The 18968-nt window shown below is 41.8% G+C and overlaps 1 protein-coding gene across 2 annotated transcripts in view; it reads right to left on the bottom strand.

Annotated features, from left to right (window-relative positions):
• Clpx (caseinolytic mitochondrial matrix peptidase chaperone subunit X) overlaps positions 1 to 6563 on the bottom strand; it is a 33945-nt gene extending 27382 nt beyond the window's left edge. Inside the window, exon 1 of one of the 2 annotated variants that reach the window (XM_051197778.1) lies at positions 6262 to 6563. In XM_051197778.1, the coding sequence (XP_051053735.1) occupies positions 6262 to 6340 (79 nt within the window). In that variant the 5' untranslated portion in view covers positions 6341 to 6563. The remainder of the gene's footprint in view (positions 1 to 6261) is intronic. The other variant, XM_051197777.1, reaches the window with a different exon arrangement.
• Between the last annotated feature and the right edge of the window lie 12405 nt (positions 6564 to 18968).

Here is an 18968-nt window from a genome sequence, read left to right as displayed (position 1 = left end):
GCCTCAAACTCAGAGATCTGCCTGTCTTACCTCCTGAGTACTGGGATTAAAGTATTATTTGTATTATAATAATAAAGTATTATATATTATTATATAATAAAGTATTATTGTAGATATTATATTGCTCTTGAGTTGTCTTTTACCACTTTTTTTGTTTTGTTTTTGTTTTTGTTTTGGTTTTTTTTTAAAGATCCTATCTTCCTTTCCTATTGGCCAACAGTGCTTTATTATTAACCAGTATGAGAAACATATATACATAATGGCATCTCCCATCAGATAAGGTCTCCACATGTAGCCCTAACTGAATTAGAACTCAATAGGTAAACCAGGCTGACCTTGACTTGACTGGTGGAGATTTCCCCCTGCCTTTGCCTTCTGATTATTGGGGAAAAAGGTGTATACCACCATGCCTAACTTTTTTTTCCTTTTTCTTAATTTATTATTACTGTGTATCTATATATGAGGTGCATATGTGGCATAAGCCACAAGTGTGGAGGTCTGAGGGCAACTTTGCAGCTAGTTCTCCTGTCTTTTCCTGGATTTCAGGGAACAAACTGAGATCAGAGAGTTGAATGCCTTTGGTAAAGAAAATCCTATTCCATTACAGTACTGTAGGTCTACTAAGAACCTTGCATAAACAAACACATTGCAGGTAATCACTAACTACGGTGGCTTTCTAGCAGTTTACCAAAGTGTTGTTAGGAGGTACCAAGTAACAATAAAAGTGGTAGTGGAGAGATTAACAGTTAAATTTAAGAAAACAATTTTTCTTACTTTATTCTTTGTAAAATTTTGAACTCACTCTTTAAATTTTTTTCTTGTGACCATGGATTTGCATGTCTAAGTATACAGTGCTTCCAAACACAAACACCAATGCAACCACCCAGTCATCTCTGAAAACACCAGCATTAAAAAATAGTTTATGTGTCATTTAAACTCCTGAAGTTAAGGATTTCTTTACTGAAACTTTTAGTATGATACTATGGTGGTTTTAACATGCTGTAATCTATGACCATAAACAAGATGCCAAGCTATGAAAGAGGTGGTTCTCAAACTAAAGTGTGTGTCAGTATTGCCTGGTGGGTTTGTTAAAACACACTGCAGGGAAGGGACTGTTTGCTGGTTCTGCAGAAGGTTAGAGGCAGGACCCAAGAATGACCTTCTAACAAGGTCTCAGGTTGATATGCTGATGCTGCCAATGCTACTGTCTTGGGACTTTACTTCAAAAACAACTGTACTTAACAAGGTAGCCATTCACCAATTATAAAACCACAGAAAATATAAGGTACTACAGCAAACTAATCAGGAGGCTCAACTCTTTTTGTGAGTCCCCTACATAAAGTCTACATACTCTAGTGAAATGTTTGAACAAATTTCAGATTTTGAATGCATATTATAAAATACATAACAAAGAAAATTCACTGTATTATGCTAAAGAAGAGAAAAAGGAAAAAAATTAAGGGCAGGCTCTAGTGGTGCATGTCTTAATACCAGCACTTGATTCAAGGCCAGCCTGGTATACAAAGAGTTCCAGGACAGTCAAGACAGAGAAACCCTGTCTCAAAAAAACCAAAAATAAATTAATAATAATGATCATGATAATAAAAGCTTGGTGGCACAGGCCTATTACAACATTCAAGAGGCTAAAGCAGGGATCAGTGAGATGGCTCAGCAGGTAAATGACTACGTCTAACACTGTTCAATTCTTGGGACCCATATGGTGAAAAGAAAGAACTATTCCACAATTGTCCTCTGACCTGCATAACAGTGTCACAACATATATGCACAGGAGCACACACAGAAATACATAAAATTTAATTATTTTTTAAGGAAATGGGGAGGTTGTTTTGTTTTATTTTGGGTTTTTGAGACAGTGTTTCTCTGTGTAGCTTTGGAGCCTGTCCTGTAACTCACTCTGTAGACCAGGCTGGCCTTAAACTCACAGAGATCTGCCTGTCTCTGCCTATTGAGTGGCATGCACCACACCACTGCCCTGTAAGAAATGTGGCTTTGAGGGAAAACAAGGGCAAGATTTTTAGGTCCAGGCCAGCCCAAATTATAATATGAAAATGTATGATTCTGATTGGTGACAAATTCATAGATAATTCTAAAACTATCATCTGTTATCTACCTTGACAATGAAAGAAAATGCCATCTTTCAGTTAAAAATTAGTGGAAATAAGGTTTAGAAAACCAGATTCCTATCTATGGACCCTTGAAAGTCCTGTGAACTTTAGGTGAAAAACCCCTGAAATCCAGGGAAACATGTCTGTACATTTTGCAATACTGTTTGGCAGCAATGCTAAAAGTCAGTTAAAAGTTAAACCATCTATGAACATCTGTTATACAGATAAAGCCTTGGGAGTTTCAGAAAAGCTGTCTTTTAAAATAATAGCATAGGAATAACCATTTTTAAGCCTATTAAGAAGTAGGTGAGGGCTAGAGAGATGGCTCAGTGCTTAAGAGCAGTGACTGCTCTTCAGGAGGACCCAGGTTCAACCCCCAGCACCCACATGCCAGCTCACAACTAACTCCAGTTCCAGGGTATCCAACACCCCTGGCAAAACACCAATGCACATGAATTTTTAAAAAAAATGTAAAAAAGAAATAGGAATTAGGAGTAGGGGCACAGATCTTAGTCCCAGCTGCTTTGGGGGCTGAGGAAGGAGAATGGCAAGTCCAAGGCCTGCAAGGGTTACAAAGGGAATTCAAGGTTAGCCTAGAGAACTTTGGTGAAACCCTGTCTAAAAAAAAAAGAACAAAAAAAAAAATTTTTTTTTTTAAAGGACCAAGCATAACTTGGTGGCAGAGCCTAGCAGCATGTGTAAGGTCCTTGGTTCATTTTCCCACTATGGCAAAAACAAAATAAAACAAAAGGAAATATGAGGAGCCAGGTATTGCATGCCTATGATTCACAGCTGATGCAGAAGGATCATGAGTTTGACAACAGCTCAGATACAGTGAGTTCCAGGAAAGCCTCAGCTACATAGTAAAACCTTGTCTCAAAACAAGCACTAAGAAAATACTTTACTCAGTTTTTTAAAATGGGTACTTTATCTACATGTAATCTATGCAACACATGTGTGCCTGGCACTGGAGGAAGCTAGAGAGGGTGTTGGATCCCTATAACTTGAGTTATACATGGTGTGAGCTACTATGTGAGTGCTGGGAATTGAACTCAGTTCTCTGAAGAGCAGCCAGTGCTCTTTTTGGAGCCATACTTCCACCCCCAATTTATTCAGCTTTTAAGCATTATAATTAGCATATACACTTAATTTTGGGGTGGGGTACAAGATTTCATTTTACAGTTATTCCATTCTACTCTATTCTAGTCTATGGCCCATACTATACCTTTGTTTTCTGAAGTCAAATTTCATGTAACCCAGACTATGTGTGAATACCCTATGAATCTGAGGTTGGCCTTGAATCCCAGATCCTCCCTCTACCTCCCAAATACTGGCTCACCCTTAGCTTCCTGTAAGAGTCTACAAGACTTTACAAAATGATCCAGTGTATTTTAATTAGCAGGGAAGGATAAAGAGAAATTGCAGAGTTGAAGTAGAAAATTAAGCTGAATCCTCTCTTACAAGTTTGGCCTCTAACCTCAAATACAAATTGAAAAAGAAACAAAAAAAAAAAAAAAAAAAAATCTGAAATTTAACAAGTGCTTACTGTATTTTAGTTTAGGCATAGATTTTTGTTGTATGCACTAGTTATTGTTTTGTGAATGCTAAATACTGTTTAGTAAGGAAAAATAACATCATTACTGTAACATTTGATAGATTTTGAAGTCCATTCTGCTAGCCAAGAAAAAGAAATCTTTAATACTTTAATACTTTGAAAGCCAAAAATATAATTTAACAGAAAAGCACTTGCCAGGTACACTCAAGGAATCAACACTCATTACAGAAAAATAAGTTTTGAAAAGCCAGACTAGCTTGTGAAGGCCTGACTACAGGGGCAATATGAAGAAATCATGAGTTCAAGGCAGCCTGGTCTACCCAGCAAAGCTGCTAAAATAAAAATGTTTCACCAGTTATTACCTTTGCACTATTTAATCTATTATAATTTGACGACCAGAAAGAAAAAGATGGAACTAGGACTAAAAATTAAGATAGCTACACTATATAACCATGAAAACTGTGGTCCACATGTTTGACCTTTTCATTCACACTTTTTTTTTTTTTTTTTTAAATAGTATTTGCTGTCCTGGAACTCTCTGGAATCTCATCAGGCTAGCCTCAAATCAGAGATTCGCCTGCCTATACCTCTGCCTGCTGGGATTAAAAGTGTGGGACACCACCACCACCTGGTTTATGTGAATTTTAAATGGCTTGACATTATGAAATCACTTTGCATTTTAAATGTGCATTCAGAAGTACTTGATGCCAATTAAAAAAAAAAATCAAGACACGGTTTCTCTGTATTGCTTTGGAACCTGTCCTGAAACTCAAAGCTCCACCTGCCTCTGCCTCCCAAGTGCTGGGGTTAAAGGTGTGCGCCTCCAATGCCCAGCTGAAAGAATTATAGAATTGCATCTAACTTTAATTTTTTACTTCTTCCAACCTAATCCTCGAGGAAAGGGTATCACTTCAGTGTGTAGGTGGTGGTCCACTACTTTAATCCCAGCAGTCCAGAGGCAGATAGATCTCTGAGTCTGAGGCCAGCAGGTCTACTGAGGGAGTTCCAGAACAGCCAGAACTGTTAAACAGAGAAACCCTTTCTCGAAAAAGCAAAAAAGGGGGAAAAATTGTTTTGTGTAAAGCTCATGATCATTTGCAGGACTGTTCTCTTTCCACCTTGTTGGTCCCAGGGTTGAACTCACAACAAATGCCTTTATTTGCTGAGCTATCTTTATAGTCCACATTATATCAGCCGGTAGTGGTATCACACCTTTAATCCTAGTGCTTGGAAGCACAACTAGGAGCTGAATTCCAGGGCAGTCTGGTCTACTGAATTCCAGAGATCTGCCTGCCTCTGCATTCCAAGTAGGGGTATAACAAGAACTTCCTCCTGTCTAAAACTCCCAAAACACATTACCCTTGTTGATGCTGTTGTCTACTTTACCAAATTCAAACATGAAGAATTTGCTGCCCCTAGCATCAAACAGTAATACCGTAAGCCTTCAACAAATGTATACCAAGTAAATGAGTTAAAATTAGTATTTTACCTGGGTGTTGGTGGCACATGCCTTTAATCCCAGAACTCTGGAGACACAGGCAGGTGAATCTGAGTTCAAGACCAGCCTGGTCTACAGAGCTAGTTCCAGGATAGGCTCCAAAGCAATACAGAGAAACCCTGGCTAGAAACAACCCCCCCCCCAAAAAAAAAAGTTTTCCTCAAGTGTTTACAAATTAGGCCTCAGTAACTGGGCCATCTACTTGTTGAGGTGTGGCAATGCATGACTAAATCATATACTTACGTGTCACTTAATACAATCCTGCCCACATTACCCCATTTCATGTGTATCATAAACTGTCAATTACACATTTAGTAAGAAATGATTTTATAGTTAATCCAAAAACTTGGGAAAACTGCTCATTGATCCAAGGGTCATTATGAAAAGACATCTATAAGATCACAAAGTCTAACAGGATACGCATAGATTTGAGGAAATGGAAAACGGGTTTCTTTCCCGTAATTTCTTGGCAGGTATGCATTCTGTCACAGGCCCTCATGAATAGAGAGGCAAAGTAAACAAGAGCCATTCTTGGGGACAGATCCCGGCTGTCAAACTAGGGAAGCGGTAGAGACTGTTGCTATGTCTAAGTATTTGAAGAATTTCAGTGGTCATTTCCCATTTCCCCAGCTGCTTTCCTAGGACCCCGAAGTTTTCCACATATCTGGAAAACCGTGAACTGTGTTTATGTCCTGGTGTCGCCGACCGCACAATGACAGTGACACCCGAGCCGCTGCACTGCCTGAGTCCAGGGAAGTAGCCGGACAACCGGGTACCCGGAGGTCCGCAAAAAGTGACAGGCCCGTGTAGGGCTGAGCGTGTCACTTTTTAACGACCGAGTACAGCACTCGGCCCCTCTCCCAGAGTTGAGGCGAGATGACCCCATTCCAGCCACAAACTCCGGAGGCCTGAGAGCGCACCGGCGGGCGACAACACACGGGAGTTTTCTTCAAAGTCAGACTGCCAGCTACTTCTCAGAGGCTCGCAGCGTCTCGCAATCCTCATGCCCTCCTCCCCGGGATCCCCACCGGTCCACTTCCAGGGAGCCCAGAGCGGGCTCCGGCGCGGGACTACTTCGTTACCTCTCTGCGCGGAGGTGAGCGAGGTGGTGAGCAGCCGGGCGGCCGCAGCGCCGCAGGTACAAGCGCCACAGCTGGACATCTCCGCGGGGCCTAGGCCGGGGCTTCGCGCCCTGCGGATCTCGGGGGTTCAGCGGCCCGACTGTGCCGCTCGAGGGCTGTGCGGAATGGCTCCGCTCCCTTCTGCCGGTTCTATGCTAGCGCAGCGTTTCCGCCACCAGGGATCCAGGCCCGGGCGATCGGAGAGTCCTACTGCTGTCTACTCACCAGAGTAGACACCTTCCCTCCTCCCCTCCCTCCTGCTCTCCCCCATCCCCCGCCCACCCCAGCCGGGGAGCGTGCGCGCGCCTGCGTCCTAGGCCCGGGAGGGGGCGTAGCACACGACGCGCATGCGTAGAAACTAACGTGAAGCTAGAGAATGGGGGCGGTAACCTGGGCACCAATCAGCGCGCAACGGCAAGCGGCGAGCCCAAAGTTTTACGGTCTCTCAATGTTTCGGGAAGTATCATTACTGCGATGTTGAAAAGTTTTAGACCCAAAGAAATGCATGTCGGGAGTTGTCCCTATGCTTCTTAGAAGCTGGAAAAGTAAAAGCGAAAGGAAGTGAAGACTTTTTTTTTTTTTAAGTGCTCCTAAGACTAAGAATGTAGTTCAGTGGGTGGTAAAGGCCCTAATCCCACACAATAAATACATTAATAAAACTAGCGCTTACACTTCAACAAGTTCCTTCCCTCATGGACCCTATAGCCTGGCTTCTTTTATGTTTTCTATTTCATTTCCTGCGTGGAAATGTCGCATAATCCCACTCCCATCCCCAGCAACAACTGTTGGATAGGGACAGCTTTTCCTTGTTCTTACAAGCTTAATGGTTTTGTTGATTGTGGAGGGGGAAGAGGTAGAAGTCGGGGGTGGGTTTGAGAGGGTTGTTTGGTTTGATCTTTTTTAAGACAGGGTTTCTCTGTGTAACAGTGCTGACTTCCCTGGAACTTACTCTGTAGAGCAGGCTAGCCTGGAACTCAAAGAAATCCACCTACCTCTGCCTCCCCAGTGCTGGAATTAGAGGCGTCTGTATGGTTTTTGTTTGGGTTTTATTTGGGGCTGATGACAGAGTAATTATGCTTCTTTTGTACATGAATCTGTTCAACTGTAAACAACAAATTGCCAGGCAGCCCAGACCTTGCAACGTAGTTTAAAATGACTTTGAACATCTGATGCTTATGTTTCCACCTCTAGATGACAGAGTTTCACCACACCCTGCTGGAACCTTCAGATCAACACCAGTTCACCCAATTTCTAACCAGAAAAGTGACTTACAGTTCCCCAGGTAAAGCGCCAAGAAGAGAAATTAATTCCAAGTGGCCTATACCACAGGGTTTTTTCTTGGGGCACTTACTCCTGATGATTTCTCATTTTAAAGTTTCAGAGGTAGAAGATAATTCATGTCTTCCTTCACTAGGACCCACTTCTTCCTCAGATGTATTCGTTTGTACAGTTTTGAAGAGAGACTGAAGTTCTCTCAGGACGCTTTTTGGACCGTGTTCTTAGTCTCTCAGAAGCTCTCCCTCCATGGTTGCTGTGAAGGAACCAAGTGCACCTTCTCTGCATTCTCCCCACCAACCACTCTAACCCAACAAGAGAATTAAATTGTTTTAACCTTTTTTATTTGGAAATACTGCTTTAAAGCAGTATCGGGAATTCATGATTCTAGGACAAACCTCTCCTTTTAGAAATGAAACAACCTGGCTGAGAGGTGGTGCTATATGCCTTTAATCCCAACACTCTGGAGGGAGAGATGGGAGAATCTCTGAATTAGAGGCCAGCCTGGTCTACAGAGGAAGTTCAAGGACAGCCAGGGCTACGCACCAGAGAAACCCTGTCTCAACCCACCCCCACCCCAGGGTGGTGGTGGACCATTTCTTTAGTCCCATCACTTGGGCAGCAGAGGCAACATGCATATGGTGTCCAAGGAGTCCAGAAGATGATGATAGTGTCCAAGGAGTCCAGAAGATGATGTCAAATCCTTTGAAACTGGAGTTACAAATGGTTGTGAGCAGCCATGTATGTGGCTGAGAAGTGAACCCAGATCCTCTAGAAGAGCAGCCAGTACTCTTAGCTGCCAAGCTTTCTTTTCACCACCACCCTCCTCCTTCTTTTGATATAAAAGTATTGACCACCACTCATCATCATTTATAATTAGGAAAACAATATACACTTGGATAGCATTGTAATTACTAAAAAGTTCATTTTTGTTGGATTTTGCTAAACCAGTAACTCAAAGATTGAGCCCACATATAAGGGACTGATTTGGAGTCCAGAATAAGCTAGTCAGGTCAATAATTTATATTACAAGATTTTGTTTACCCGCTTGTGCTAGCAGGACCTGAACTGCCAACTTCTCCAGCCCTGTGACTACATTTTCATGAACCAGATGAGATATTACATGAATCATAGCCCTTTAGTACACAGGTACCAACTTTCTATAAAGGAATGGCTCACTTAAGTCTTTAAAACAAACCAGGATTTGTCTAGTCTCCTTGTCTGGGGAGAGATTTATTGGTAGTGTTGAAATTTTGCTCTTCATGGTCTGTCTCCCATTGGTTGTAGGTGACAATTAGCACTAACCATAATATTAGACAAGCATGAAGCCTTGAATTCAGTCCTCAGAATCCACATTAAAAAGCCTGTAAAACAGTTGGGTGTGGTGGCCTGTGCTTATAAACCCAGCATTCACGGTCTCACCTACTCACAATCTCAAGGCCAATGGGAGACGCTGTCTTAAAAACAAGATGAAGTCTCCAGGGGAACAGTGCCTGAAACTGTCCTCTGGCCTCCAAATGTACTTACAACCATCACATATATCAGCACACCTACTTATGCCCACATGGACATGCACACACATGAAGTTGTAAATGAATGGATACAAATCTTCCCTAATGTTTAGCAGGAACTTTTTTCCAATGCAGAGGATGTAGGCTATAGTATCAAATATTTCTGATAGAGGAAACAAAAAGCCTCAAAGTACCCAGTACTAGGCTACAAAACAAACGGAAAAAAAAACATAATAAATCTCGATACTTTCAAAACCAACACATTAAACTTCATTTTCATTAGATCACTGATATTTTTTAACTAACAATTGAAAAACAAGAACCATAAGCTTCCAAGATGGCTTAATGGGTAATTGGTATTCTGAGTTTGATTCCCAAGAGCCACGTGGTAGAAAAAAACATCTACACATTCTATCTGCACACACACACACACACACACACACACACACACACACACACACACACACTGAATGAAAGAATAAATAAATTTAGTAATAATTTAAAAAAAATGTGTTGGGCAGTGGTGGTGCACGCCTTTAATGCCAGTACTCGGGAGGCAGAGGCAGGTAGATCTCTGTAAGTTTGAGACCAGCCTGTTCTACAAGAGTTAGTTCCAGGACAGCCTCCAAAGCCACAGAGAAACCCTGTCTTGAAACAAAACAAAACAACAAAAAACAAAAGAAAAAAAAACCCAAGATGGGTCAGTTAAGAGTGCTCATTGTTCAGACAGAGTATCCTGGTTTGGTTTGATTCACAGCACCCACATCAGGAAGCTTCCAATCACCTACAACTCTAGCTCCAGGATGGTTCAATGCCTCTGACTTCCAAAGGCATGCACAAAGACACATACACATATTAAAAATCATTTTTAAGACCAAGAGCCAGGCAGGACATGGTAGCCCATATCTGAAATCTCAGTACTCGGGTAGAAGCAGGAGGATCAGGAGTTCAAGGTCAGCCTGGGCTGAAACCCAATCCCAAAAACAAATCTCAGTACCCAGGAGGTAGAAGTAAGCCTGATCTACAAGAGTTCTAGGACAGCCAGAACTACATAGTAAGACCATTTCTGGAAACAAAAGGTTTGATGTGAGGCACAAATTGTAATTCCAGCACTTGCAGGCAGAGTCAGGAAAATCACAAGTTCCAGCTAGGGCTACATAGCAATACCTTGCCTCAAAGAAGGAAGGGAGGGAGGACAGACAAACAGACTGGACCAAAAGAAAGAAGGAAGAAGGAGGTAGAACTACATTTGGTGGAAAGGTAAATATTAGGAGACAAATTTTATTAACTTGTATAACAATTAATCTTAGTGTCCAGTAAGAGATTCCTAGTGGTTGCCCAATTAGCAGAGTGTAGACTTTGCTCTAGAAAGTACAAAACACAGTTAGCTATACAAAACTCAGGTTAAATTTTCTCATCAATGTGAACAAGGGTTATGCAGCTCTGGCATCAGGCCAGGGAAGGTTTCCTCACATGGCAAAGCTAATTTGGTAGTTTCAATTTGTCTTCTAAAACTATGCTCTGTATAAGTGGTGGTGCAAGCCTTTAATCCTATCACTCAAGAGGTAGGGGCAGATGGATGTCTATGAATTTAAGGCCAGCCTGGTCTGCAGAGCAAGTTCCAGAGAAACCCTGTCTCCAAAAAAAAAAAAAAAAAAAAAAAACTGCTCGACATTTCAGAATGTCTGGACTATTGTCATCAGCACTCAGGAAGCCGGGGATAAGACACTGGCTTCATTCAAAGCTCTTTCGTGGTTATAGCTGACAGTAGTATAGATGGAAAACCTTGTAAGTGATGCTCAAACTGGGGAATTTATACCTGGATGTGATGGTGAATGCCTTTGATCCCAGCACTAGGAAAGCCTTGTGATCTCTGTGAGTTCAAGTCCAGTCTGGTTTATATACTGAGTTTCAGCCCAGCCACTACTACACAGTGAGGCAATTCTGTCATAAAAAAAAATAAAAGAGACTGGGGGATCACTGGAGTACTTCTGTTCATGCAGAAGCTCTATTTTGGTTCCTAGCACCCACGTGACTCACTGCTGTCCCTAATTCTAGTTCCAGAGCATCAGGTGCCTTCCTCTGACTTCTGTGGGCACCAGGCTAACACATAGTGCACATACAAACACACAGGCAAAATATTCATGCACATATAATGCAAATGGGAATCATAGTTCAAATACCATCAATGTTCTTTCAGTTTGCTTGTTTTTTGAGACAGGATTTCTCTTTGTAGCCCCGGATGTCCTGAAACTTGCTCTGTAGACCAGGCTGGCCTCTAACTCAGAGATCAACTTGCCTCTGTCTCTCCAGTGCTGATATTAAAGGCCTGCACCACCACTCAGGCTGAAAGGATCATTCTTTAGGAATTTTTAAACTATTTAACAGAGGTGCATGCTCCATTTTACACATGGACACTCCCTGCCCTGATATTCACAGGTTGGAACAGGCCCTTGTTCCAGGGTTATGGCTGAGCAGCTATAAGATAGAACAGAGTTGGGAGTCTGAACAAGAGTAATGGAGTCCCAGAGGCATACTATGGCTTCTCTCTCACTTGGCACAGCACAGATAACCTCTGGTCAAGTTCCTACCAGGTCAGCCTCTTAAGTTTTTTAGTCTGAACCAAAGGACCATTTGAGATTTCCTCTGTGATAAAAGTAGATTTTTTTTTTAATCAAGAAATGGATGGGAAATACCATTGGTCACATCTTATCAGCTCTTTGAGACAAAGCCCTTCCACATTACACCTACTTTTACCCTTTACTGACAGGGTAACGATGCTTAAAAAGAAAGTCACAGCAATTTTCTAGCTCAAATAGTTTTAATGGAGCCATTGGGTCCTTTTCTAAAGTTAGTTATCTTGTGTAAGCTACATAGCTTAAGAAACATAGCTTTGTGTGTCTTCTTGCATAAAACTCATGTTTTTCTTTTTTACTCAGTTATATCTCCCAGCATTGTGAATATCATGAGTTGCTGGGAAAATAATATTTGTATAGGCTAGAGTCAGCACATCATCCAACACTAAATTTTTCAAATTAACATGTGGGTAAAGGTGTCTGCCGCCATGAGTTTAAACCCTGGCACATGCATAGTGGAAGGACAGAGCAAGTGTTGTCCTGAAAGTTGCGGTCCAAGCTCCACATGCACAGCATTGTGTACCTACACAAGTAAATAAACGAAAAAATAAGTAATTAAACAAATGCTAATTTGACCAACATTATATGGTGATTCAGAAAAGAGACCAGATAGAGCCCAAGTCTTCTGATTTAAAAACTGTACTGCTTGGAGCTATCAAGACAGCTCATCAAGCAGGGGTGCTTGCCACCAAGATTGATGATGGCCTGAGTGCAATCCCTGGAACCCTCATGGTAAAAGGAGAGAACCAACACCTAAAAGATGTGCTCTGACCTTGAAACACCTCATTACACACAACTATGGTTTTCAAATCTCACCTTCTCTTTCACCAACAATTCTAATGCTGTGTCTGAGAGCCACATATCAGATTCCATATGGGTCTACCAGGCCCTCAAGCACAAGGTAATGATAAAATTGATCAACTATTGGCAGGAAATGTGCTAGAAGCCTTAAATTTTCATTTAAAAAAAAAACCAGGTTAATAGCAAGGGTTTGAAAAAAGATTTTTCTATCACTCGGCAACAAGCCAAGGAAATTATAAGAAAATGTCTTACTTGTTATTTATATAATCAAACTCTATTACTTACAGGAGGTAACACAAAGTGTACTCAAAAAAATGAAATTTGGGAAATGGGATATGTTTAATTTTGCAGAGTTAGTTTAAAAAAATAAAATATGCAAACCAGGTGATGGTGGCAAACACCTTTAATCCCAGAACTTGGGAGGCAGAGACAGGCAGGTCACTGTGAGTTCGAGGTAGCCTGGTCTACAGAGCCAGTTCCAGGATAGGCTCCAAAGCTACAGAGAAACCATGTCTTGAAAACCAAAACAAAAAAAATTAAAATATGTACTTCATACCATGGACACATATTCACAATTTCAAAGGGCAACTGCTTTGAGTTCTGAATAAGCTAATTCTGTAATTACACATTTATTGACCATGAAGGGGTTACCTATACAAATTAAGACTAACAACCCTCCAGCTTAAGTCTCTAATAAAATAAAACTTTTTTTTTGCATTTTACAACATAAAGCATATTACAGGTATACTACACAACTCTACAAGATAAAGAGTTATAGAAAAATCTAATCATACTCTAAAAGATATACTTAATAAAAAAGAAAGATTATAAAGACCCCCAGAGATAGATTGCAGGATGTTTTATTTTTATTTATTTATTTATTTATTTATTGGTTTGTTTTTTTTCAAGACAGGGTATCTCTCTGTAGCTGTGGAGCCTATCCTGGAACTTGCTCTGTAGACTAAGCTGGCCTTGAAATCTGCCTGCCTCTCTCTACCTCCCAAGTGCTGGAATTAAAAATGTGCATCACCACTGTCCAGCCACATAATACTTTATTAACTTTAAAATTTTAAAATGCTAATGAGAATGAATGACAGCTATGAACAGACACAGAAAAAAATATGCTGAATTTTAAATCAGCCTGTATACTTTAAAGGTGTGTTGACCTCAGAATGGAACCCAGAATATGTGTGACATTGGGGAAGAGGTTTTGCTTGTTTCCACATGCAAAGGAAAGCTATGGATGCCATCAAAATTGATAAAGCTTAGATTTGAACAGGAGAGTCCTCTTGATTAAAAGAGGCATAGCATCATTATGACCATTGAATCTAAACTAACATAGAAGACTAACAAATGCCTTCCATTTGATCAGATATAACCTACTGAAAAAAAAAAAAAAAAAACTTCCCAAAGTTAGGGTTGGGGCAGGGTTTTGTTTTGTCTTTCCAGGAGAAAAAAAGCATCCAACTAAGGACTCTGAAGACCACTGGACAAAGGACAAAGGAGACATCTGGGAAAAAAATCGTCCAGAGAAAATGACCCAAGAAAAAGAGTAAATTGGCCTAATGGTATACATTCCCAACAGGATAAAATTTCATCAGTCTTCCCAAATGTTTGTGTCTGCTGTTCTCTGTAGACATAAGGCAAATGGTCTTTTTTTTAGTCCTAGTTCAATTAAAAATTAAAGCTAGCTTTGGAGTTGGAGCATGGCTCTCTCCTCTAAACCCAAGCATGCTCATTAAAGGAAAACTCAAAATTTCTGTCTCAGAAGAGCCACTTGGTATGGGACAGAAGAAAAACTAAACTTAGGGATTATTCTATTGCCATTAATCTCATAATTTCTTTGACATTATTTTGACTCTTTAAAACTTTTCAAAGATATAAATATCTCATAATTTATTATATATATGTATGTATATATATGCTTTCCATTATGATATTAATGGCCATCTAGAGTACTAACTAATTCTAGAAAAAGGCTTCATCTAGCTTCCTGTACATGATTTTGGGCTTGAATGTCTATTAGGTAACTAGGAATTAAGTTTTTGTACTCTGGATGTACTTAACAAATCATAGTCCTTTAATCTCGTAGAGATCTGCTGCATATGACATTTAAGGTGTTTAAATTTTCTACAACGAGCCATGATCATTCCTAATAGCAACCTTCGACGTCTCTAAAAGGAAGATGGGGCAGCATAACAAGGATTCCACCTGGATTGTGGTAATGCCAGTAAGAAGACAAATGCCACCCAAAGATCAGCTTTGAACTACAGACTGCTCAGGACAATTTCAAGGTGGATAGCTGAGATGGCCCAGCCTCACAGACATACACCTTTAGTCCCAGCACTCTGGAGGCAAGCAGATCTCTGTGAGTTTGAGGCCAGTCTGGTCTATAGAGTGAGTTCCAGGACAGCCTCCAAAGCTACACAGCTCAGAGGTTAAGAGATTTGTTTTTGTTGCAGAAGACTCAAGTTCAGTTCCCAGCACCAGGTCACTATTATAACTCAGGCTCCAGGGACAGATTCCCTCTTCTGACTTCCAAAGACACACCTACACACACTTAGCATACAGTTACATAAACACACAACACCCCCCCCAACACACAAATTCTAAAAATAAAAAATTCCTGGAGTGGCTGGTTGTGGTTCATGCCTGTAATCTCACCACTGGAAAGGCAGAGGCAAAGGATTGAAAATCCAAGGTCAGCCAGGAGTATACAGCAAGATCCTACATAAAAGAGAAGCAGCCTGGGGGTTCTTATACACCTAAGTCCCTGCCCCAAAGTGACTAGGACTCAGGAATCCCTCTCTCTCTCTCTCTCTCTCTCTCTCTCTCTCTCTCTCTCTCTCTGAGACAAGGCCCCATTATAGCACAAACTGTTCTCAAATTCACTGTACAGTGGAAAATGACCTTGAACTTCTGATCCTCCTGCCTCTACCTCCCAAGTGCTGAAATTACAGGCAATGGCTACTATGTCTAGCTTGCTTGGTGTTAGGAATTGAAGGAGACCTTCATGCATGCTAGGCAAGCACTCTACCACCCGAGCTACATCCCCAGCTGAGGAATCTGTTTTCTATTGTTAGAGTTGTGGAATGCTGAGGTTTATTTGCAGTGAGGAGGGTCTCCACTATGGTAACACGAGCTTAAGTTTCCTAAGATCTCTCTTTTTGGCTTTTCCCCACCAGGGTGGCTCCTCACCTTTCGTGTTGTGGGGAGATGGAGGAGACCACAGGGAGGCGTTCCCCACTCTCCAGTGTAGACGCTTTGGGCTGAAGACGACCTCAGAAATTGAAGCAAGGGCCTCCATCACCCCACTGTTTTTAGAGAAATGGTCAGCAGATGGCACTAGCTTACCATACTTCCCTTGGACTCTGGAGAGCCTGTGAATCAGTTCAGTAAGCTAACCCAGTGGAACCCTGATGTTGCAAATCCTGAAGACAGTGTCAGGAAACACTTATTTAAAGTTTTGTTTTCTTTTGTTTTTTGACACAGGTTTTCTCTGTGTAGCCCTGGCTGTCCTAGAATTAGCTCTGTAGACCAAGCTGGCCTTGAACTCACAGAGATCCGCATGCCTCTGCCTCTCAAGTACTGGGATTAAAGGTGTGTGCCATCACCATCCAGCTTGTTTGAAATTTTTAAAGAGCACACAACATGAACTAAAGTTGGAAAATTCACACTTCACGTTTTTAGAACTGCAGCCACCAAGAAGGCCAACAGTATCACTGTAATAAATAAAGCAAAAGAATAGGCTGGAGAATTCATAGATAAGGTAATTTACAGCCATTGATTTTCATCAGCACTGCCAAGACCATTCAGTGGAGAAGTGTTTTTCAGCAAGTCATGCTGGGTCAACAGGATAACCACAGACAAAAGAATGAAGTGGGGTCTGTACCATATACTGAGCCAAACTGGCTCAGAGACAAAGGCTGATGAGTAGCTCTTACAGTGTAGTACCTAGCATGCATGAAGCTCTGGGTTTGACCCTCACTACTGCATAAACAGGGTGTCAGCTCCAACTTTAGTCCTCTCAAGCTCCAGATTCTGTTCCAGCCTCCACAATCAGTGGCTTTGCCCTAGCACCCCAAACACTTGAGCTCTCCAAACTTGCTGTTTACGAACAGAGCAGGGGGCTTAGTCCCTCTGTGTAGCTTCCTGCCTATGCTTCTTCCTACTGCTGTGCCACATCAGTCCTGGTAAAATTCACTCTCAGTACCGAGTGATCGGCCAGCATAGCACTGGCTGAGAATAAAAAACTGAGGGCTTTTCTGAGGTGAACATTTGGTCCAGAAAATAAGCAGACGCCACAGTGGAGAACAAGCCATGAGTCAGCGGCTGTTCTGTGTTTGCTTGTTTGTTTTGCTGTGCTGGGGAAGGAACCTGGGACTGTGCATATGCCAGAGACAGTTCTAATTGAGTATAAACTGCACTCCCAGGAGCTAGGCAGATTCTGTTCTGAGAGGGTGGATCCAACACAGCAAATAGTGGCCAAAGAAGCTCAGACTGACCAGGAAAACATGGGAAGATTTTTTTTTTTTTTTTTGGTCTTGATTATAAATAATGCCCTATCTTCTGCCCCTGTTTCCTGACAGTTTTGAAATAGTTGGCAGAGATGGTAAATTCATCCCATCCCAATTCCACTCCCCAGTTCCTGACAGGTTGGTTGTTTGGTTTTGATTTTTCAAGCAGGGGCTTATGTAGCCCAGGATATCCTTACTTTGAAGCTTAGGCTGGCCTTGAGCTCCGGGTTCTCCAGCCTCCTCCTCTCAAATACTGGAAGACAGTTTAGACTTCTGTGCTCCCCTCCCCAGCTGTTGCTCTGGCAACAGCCACTGGCCTTTATTTACTACTTTAAATCCTTTAAAGCAAAACCAAACCCTATCCCTGTAGACCAGTTGTTTCACTCCAAGGAGAGATGTTACCCACAAGGTCTGCAGTCTGGAAAAGTGGGGTGTCTGTAGAAGAAATTGAAAACAGAGAAAGAGAAAGCCCAATGTTTGGAGCAAGGTCAGCCAGACCAGCTAAAGGAGACAACAGACTTGGGAGATGCCAAAAGGACCACTTGGCTAGAATGCCAGATCCTAGGCCAGCTATTGTATAATCTCCTTCTTGCGGGGTGGGGGGGGGGAGATTAGGACATATTTTAAGTCTTGCTCAGGAGCCCAGAACAGGCTCACAACTCCAGGAATCTCTGCTTCCCCCTGAAAATGGAAAATCTGAGCTAAGAGAACAATGTGACTTGCTAGAGGTGCCCAGCCCTGTAACTTGGGGACACTGAGCCTTGCACCACCTTGTTCCTGTGTTCCAACACCCCTGTGCTCTAAGCATCTGGTCATCTGGTATGATTTAAAGGCTGAAGAACAGCTTAGCAACCTCAGAGTCACAGTATAGAATCTGCCCTGGCTTTGCTAGGCTCTGAGCAAGAACAAAGGCAAGTATAAAGGAACATACACACAGGACTGAGGATGTCACTCAGTTTGTAGAGGACCTGCCCAGCATGCATAAAGTCCTAGGTTTGACCCCTAGCACTGCATAAAAGTGGGTACAGTGGTGTATGTCCCTAATTCTAGTACTTGGGAGATGAAGGCAGAAATACCAGGAGTTCAAGGTCATCCTAAGCTTTATAGTAAGTTTGAAATTGGACTTCCCTACAAGAAACCCTGTCTCAAAAGAGAAATAGACATATTTAACAATATGATGTAACTGTGGGGACTAGAATATATTCTATCCAGAACGGATGGAGAAACTGATGACCCTCCATTCAATACCTTTGGAGTCTGGGGAGATGGCTCAGTGCTTATTGCTCTTGCAGAGGATGCTGATTCTACTCCCAGAACCTATATCAGGTGCCTTAAAACTACCTCTAATGCCAGGTGGTGGTGGCAAAAGCCTTTAGCCCAGCACTTGGGAGGCAGAGGCAGGTGGATCTCTGTGAGTTTGAGGCCAGCCTGGTCTACTGAGTGAGTTCTAAGACAGCCTCCAAAGCTACAGAGAAACCCTGTTTCAGAAAATAAAAAACAAAACAAGCAAAACAACAACAACCAGAACCACCTCTAACTCCAGCTCCAGGGGATCTGATGTCCTCTTGCCTACTTGGGCACCTACATGTATGGGGTAAAAATAAACTTAACATAGGTACAAGCATATACACATAAATTACAAAAATCTTTCATCATCTACAGTTTCATATACACCAGGGTTCCAAATATGCCAAAGAAAAAAGTGTTAAGAGACTGGAGAGATGTCTCAGTGGTTAAAGGCACTGGCTACTCTTCCAGAGGATCCTGGTTCAATTTCCAGCATCCACATGGCAACTCACACCTGTCTGTAATCCCAGTTCTAGGGGATCTGACACCCTCTCACAGACATACATGCAGGCAAAACACCAATGGACATAAAAAAGTATATTAAATAAATAAAATTTTAAAAGAAATTCATGTTAATTGCA

Source organism: Phodopus roborovskii, unplaced genomic scaffold, assembly GCF_943737965.1.
Source record: "Phodopus roborovskii unplaced genomic scaffold, PHOROB, whole genome shotgun sequence".
In the NCBI taxonomy this organism is placed as follows: domain Eukaryota; kingdom Metazoa; phylum Chordata; class Mammalia; order Rodentia; family Cricetidae; genus Phodopus; species Phodopus roborovskii.
This window is presented reverse-complemented; position numbering and strand designations above follow the sequence as displayed.